At 23.4% G+C, this 5,696-nt stretch overlaps 1 protein-coding gene across 2 annotated transcripts in view; it reads right to left on the reverse strand.

The window, feature by feature from the left end:
• Positions 1–4,594, reverse strand: part of LOC126902971 (rhodopsin, GQ-coupled-like) — a 35,244-nt gene extending 30,650 nt beyond the window's left edge. The window contains exons 1-4 of one of the 2 annotated variants that reach the window (XR_007703385.1): positions 3,586–4,594; positions 3,408–3,476; positions 3,227–3,322; positions 3,048–3,162 (exon numbers count right to left, since the gene is read on the reverse strand). Coding sequence is in view for 1 of the 2 variants with exons in the window: in XM_050680808.1 (XP_050536765.1) it covers positions 3,096–3,149; positions 3,227–3,322; positions 3,408–3,476; positions 3,586–4,557 (1,191 nt within the window). In the remaining variant the exon portion in view is untranslated. The remainder of the gene's footprint in view (positions 1–3,047; positions 3,163–3,226; positions 3,323–3,407; positions 3,477–3,585) is intronic. The other variant, XM_050680808.1, reaches the window with a different exon arrangement.
• Positions 4,595–5,696: the final 1,102 nt, after the last annotated feature.

The following is a 5,696-nucleotide window of genomic DNA, read 5'->3' on the forward strand; positions in this document are numbered from 1 at the left end:
GGAAAAAAAAAAAAAAAAAAAAAAAAAAAAAACACACATCATAGTAAAACCAATACCTTCTCAGCTTCGCATCGAAGCTAAAATAGTTACATTCAATCTAAGAAATCTAACTCATTATATCTGTGGAATTTGGGTAAAGAGAGTATAAGTGTGAAAATATTGAATTTAGGATTATAACTTATAACTTATATATAAGCCTATCACATAGATAAAATAATTCACTCTTTTTTTTTTTAATAGGATAAAAAGATATTTCTCAATAAATTTTCAAATTTTGTTATGATATTGTCAATATTACCAAAACAATTCAATATATATAATCATGTAGTTCAATCTAAAAATAATTATTATCAAACATTATTGCATATTCAAACATAGTCATAATTTTATAACTAATTTTTAAGGGTGTTATTTCTGTATTAATGTTGTGGTTAGTCATAAAAAAAGATTTTTTTAATGTAAGCTCAATACATAAAAGAATAAAAAGTTATAATTTTAGAATATCTTTGCATGTAAACTAAAATTGTTTAATTTATATATTTCTCTGAAAAAAGTTAGGAAATTTTTATATTTAAATAATTTTCTAGAAAATCTGGATTGATTGCTGTTATTTTAACATAAAGTGTACACAATTCCTTAAAATTATTTTCCGATAAAAAGAGAAAAACAGTTGTTTTTATTTATAGTTTTGCTTGAATATATTTTTAAAAAGCTCTTACCCTCAAGGGAAAAATGTTTTTGTTCTTTTTTTACTACCACTTTACTAAAATTAGAAACAAAACTCGGTCAGTCACTCTATTCCAAAGAGTATAATACTACTTTTTATTCTTTTGTGTGCACTATATGCATATTGTTTGATGTTTAAGTGAAATAAATGATAATTAAAGTGAAATTTATTATATTGGACGGTCTGAAATTATACTATAATCCTAAAAAATGTAGTTTATAAATATATATTCGGACAAAAACTATTTAACATTTATTTGCTTTTCATTTTATCAAACTGTTTTTATTCACTAAAAAGAAGATATCAAAAACCTAAAACCCAAAGAGATGCTTAATTTTGTTAGAGAGACAGGACTTTTTGAACATTTATAGGAATACCCTAGTGAGACGTCAAAATAAATACAATACTGAAAAAAATTTTGCTGTTTATTAGTTAAATAAATTTTTTGATTTATCAGTTAATAATTACTTTTTAGAATAACCCTAATAAATTATAGAGATGTCAATTTTATTCATTAGCAACATATATAATTAACTAGTTTATTTAATAAATACTGATGTAGTTAAGAAAATGACTGGTCCATAACAACTTTTCAACTATTTTTATTTCAGAATTTATTAAAAATTTAAATTAATAATTAGAAGTAAAGAGTGAGCAACTATTTTTATTATTAGTCATTTCTCAGCCGTACTCTTTCTCCCGCTTAAGTATAAAAATGAGGATAACTTACGAAATACTGGTACAAAAGTTGTTTTCGACCAATCATTTTCTTAATTAGATTTTTTTAGATTATTTTAAGTTAAATACTCGATTAATATAATTAACCATCGAGGTTGCTAATCTTTTTAAGAACTACTTTAACATTATTCCACAGCTCACTTTAATATTACTAATTATTAGTATTTAATTTTAAAGTAGTATATTAGATATATATATATACCTAAATATAATAAACTACTCTCAAATATTAAATATATTGTTGATATGTCACCCATTACTCTCTCAGTTCACAAAACAGACTTGAAAGTTTAAATTTTGATTTTTGTCCTGATGGTTTCCTTAATATACTATTATAATCTTGTAAATTAATATGTATTTCTACTCAGACAACTTTTAATCGCTCGTTACTCTTGGGAGTTGTTCCTTTATTATTAGAAATAAGTTTATAACCCCAGTTCATAAATAAGGCATTTCAAATTCTATATGATTTAGCTCATATCTAATTGATAAATCATAAATTGTATATAAAGTTAAACTATAATTATGAAGTCCTATTGATGTGTTATCTGGTGTCCACAAGATGATAATCACCTTTTCCCTTTACTTTTTCTAATATTCATCATGAATATTGAGACACATTTAAATTCTGTAAGTATAAGTTGTTTGCTGATAACTTAAAAATTATGCTAGTATAAAAAATACTAATGATTGTAAAAGCATGCAAGATAATGTAGATTGTTTTAGTTAATGATGGTTTAAATCGTGTCCAAATGTAGTAAAATATACCGTTATAAATATGAGATTAAATTAAATTGTATTGTAATGGGTTTTATTTAACAAGAACAGTTAAAAATTCAATCAAATTTAACATTTCCGATTTACATTAAAAATATAATAGCTAAAGAACTAAGAGTTTGTCATACAAAACATTATATTAATTTAAAGTTAGATGTGTAAATCAGTGTGATCTGATTCTCGATTCATTAATAAGATGACAACATATTTTAATGTTTCACTTTTATATAAATTTTTAAATAACTAAATTTCGTATTCTAAGTTATAAATTTTAGTTCATTTTCACGTTCCTCAATATTTACCACGCTTATAAAATTCTCTATATCCTCTCATAGAACGTCCTATGGTAACAATCTATTTATAGAATATGTATTAAATGAAATAAGTTATATAGTGTTGATTGTTTTGAACCACACAGCTTGTCAACACTAAAACTATGTGTTTTCTGATATTTATAAATTATTGTATTATGTAGTATTGTAACTATGTATTTTTTTTTTTTATGAGTACTCTATATTTACTATAATTGAGACATTAGTCGAAAATTAAATGAATGTTTATCATTAATCTATACTTTGTATTACCATTTATATTTTTCCCATTTGTTTTAATATTCTTATATGTTATGAGAATAAAATAACAATTGTTATGGGTCTCAATAATAATTACTATAATGGCCGATTTTGCCATTTATCAATTGTTGTTTTCATTCTTGTTTTTACAACACTTCATAATTCTAATAGGATAATTTTAGAATAACTAGTTATCAAACTAAATTAAATAACATGAGTAATATCTGTATTACTTAAAATAGATCTAGGCGCATTTATTTTAATCACAATCTTTCTAATAATCATTCAAGACTTTTGTTCATTAAATTGAAGTAATACTGACAAATAAGTGGATGCTGCAAAAAAAGCCTGTAACATAATTTATTTATATACGCAATTTGATTTTATAATCTACCATGTTTAGTCACTTTACCGAAGATATTAAATGAAAATTAATGGTAAAAAAACCACCAGCAGTGAATTCCATTGATTTTTTAGAACTATTTAGCTGGCTTAAAAATATTTGTAACTAAACAATCAAACTGAGAATTAGTTTTACTAATATCAAACAGTTTAAAATATCATATTCAATCATAAGTTAAAATTTTACTTACTTCTTCTTGTATGTGTGAGTTTAAATAACGGTTGTTAATGTGTATGACTAGTAATTCCGATTTGCATGCCTAAAAATTAATTTTTTTCAACTAAAATATTTTAATGTTCAAATCAAAAGTATTCTTAAAAAAAAGCTTTGAAAAATGTGATACAATTTAAAGTAATTGAATACTTTACCTCCTTTGTGGTAAAGTGTGCAATGACTGTAATTACTAAAAATCTTGTTACAAAATCTGCTACCCATATACATCTTATAAAAGATGACAAAAATTCGTCAAGTGAATATGAATTTACTTTTCTTATGAACTGTAAGTACAATATACACACTGCAAGTACCCAGTATGAACATACAGATATACCTACACTTGTTCCATACATGTAGTTTAAATTTGTTATTGTTTTTCGAAGTATTTGATGTTTGACACGTACATTGCTAATTAAATATATCATTGGTTGGTCGTATTTTCTTAAATCTGAGCTGTAATCATTAGTCGAAGTACGCGTAGATGAATTTATAATTAATGGATATTTATTTTTAATAATGGTGTCTTTTTTAAGATACTCTAAATCCACATTGACAGACTTCATTTTTATGTAAATCGAATAACAATGCATGAAAAATCCCAATTCCAAGCAAAATGAGCTGATGTGTTGAAAATTCATAAATAAATAGAAAATAAATACAAAATAACTGCTTGAATTAAAGATATTGTAAAGCTTGTAAATGTCAAGTGGGAGATATAAAATAGCGATTAGTAGAACAACTTGAAATGATATTTTTTTTAAGCCATTTACTTCTCCTGGAAAAGTTTTGAGAAATGATTCATACGGTGTAGTAATATTTTTAGATTTTCCTAATTCACGCTTCTTAATTTTAAAAAGTAACAATAGCCTTGATAAAAAACACTGAAATGCTACTATTCTTGGTATTATTACTCTAGTATTAAAAAATAAGCTACCATCATATTCTTTATTTAATAGAACACTTATCACACGTGACGCAAAAACAAAATTATACATACAAGTTAACAGCAATGCCCCTGAAAAAAATAATTGGATCTTCTTTGTATGAAAATTATATATATGTACTCCAAATAAGTCCCAAAAACGAGTAGACAACCACGAAACATCGAAATAGCACAACACCATTTTCCTTCGATGTATTTATTAACTGTTAACACTTTACTTTCAAATTTCTTTTTGGTTAGGATATTAAAGTTAATGTATTATGAATGAAAAGTCAAAAAAGTTAAAATACCTCAATTATGTAAACAAAACTATTTTTAAATACTCATTATACTTTATTTTATAAAAAAATAATTTTTCTATTAAATGTTATAATTATGCTCGTTAATATTTAACGTAATTAAATAGTAATATTAAAATTTGTAGTTAATCAATTAAAAGTTTTATTTATTTATATACAATATACGGGTATAAAACCCTTTAGCAAAAATAATGAATTATTGTGTGTACATTTAATGAGTTGTTAATATTTAAAACATAATTTTTACAAACTGTTTGTAATCAGAGATATTTTATTTTTTGTTTTTGCCGCATAAATTTTTAATGTTTACTGAGCCTAACATAATATTATTAAAACTATTGTACACAATGTGAACGTTTGGCTCTAAAAAAAAACAATTAAAATTGTTAGAGTTATTACTGAGCTATATATATTTTTGTTAAAAAATGAAGAAAAAAATTATACAAAGGAATATTTGTGGAATTTAGTAGTACTAAATATTCACAATTAAATATATCATAGTCTTATTTTTCGTCATTAAAATATTTTTATTTAGTAATAAGGTAATGAATAATTTACAATGGTAAAATATTTTGCTACTGATTATAACGTAAGTTAGAAATAAATATTTATATTCTCTTCAAAAANTTATAACGTAAGTTAGAAATAAATATTTATATTCTCTTCAAAAAATACAATAGTTAACTCATAAAAATAAAAATAAATTAATGATTGATTTTAAAAATTAGAAGAGTTATACTTTTAAATTTTCAGAGGTTTTAATTTAAGAGATATTGTATATTTGTATAATACATAGTACTAATTAGACAAAAAAAATCATGTTTTAGTGTATCATATTTATGTGAAGGAATTAAACCATAAATACAGTCTATTAACACTTATTTCATAAATACTTAGTGTAAGCTAAAATATACTCTCACCTGAAATGGTGGCTTTACTACTTTGTATTCATATATTAAAAAAAATCCCCTTAAAATATTTACTCTAAAGTTAAAACGCAAATAACCAGCAATGAATATAC

This window comes from Daktulosphaira vitifoliae, unplaced genomic scaffold (assembly GCF_025091365.1).
Source record: "Daktulosphaira vitifoliae isolate Bord-2020 unplaced genomic scaffold, ASM2509136v1 Scaffold_3, whole genome shotgun sequence".
NCBI lineage: Eukaryota > Metazoa > Arthropoda > Insecta > Hemiptera > Phylloxeridae > Daktulosphaira > Daktulosphaira vitifoliae.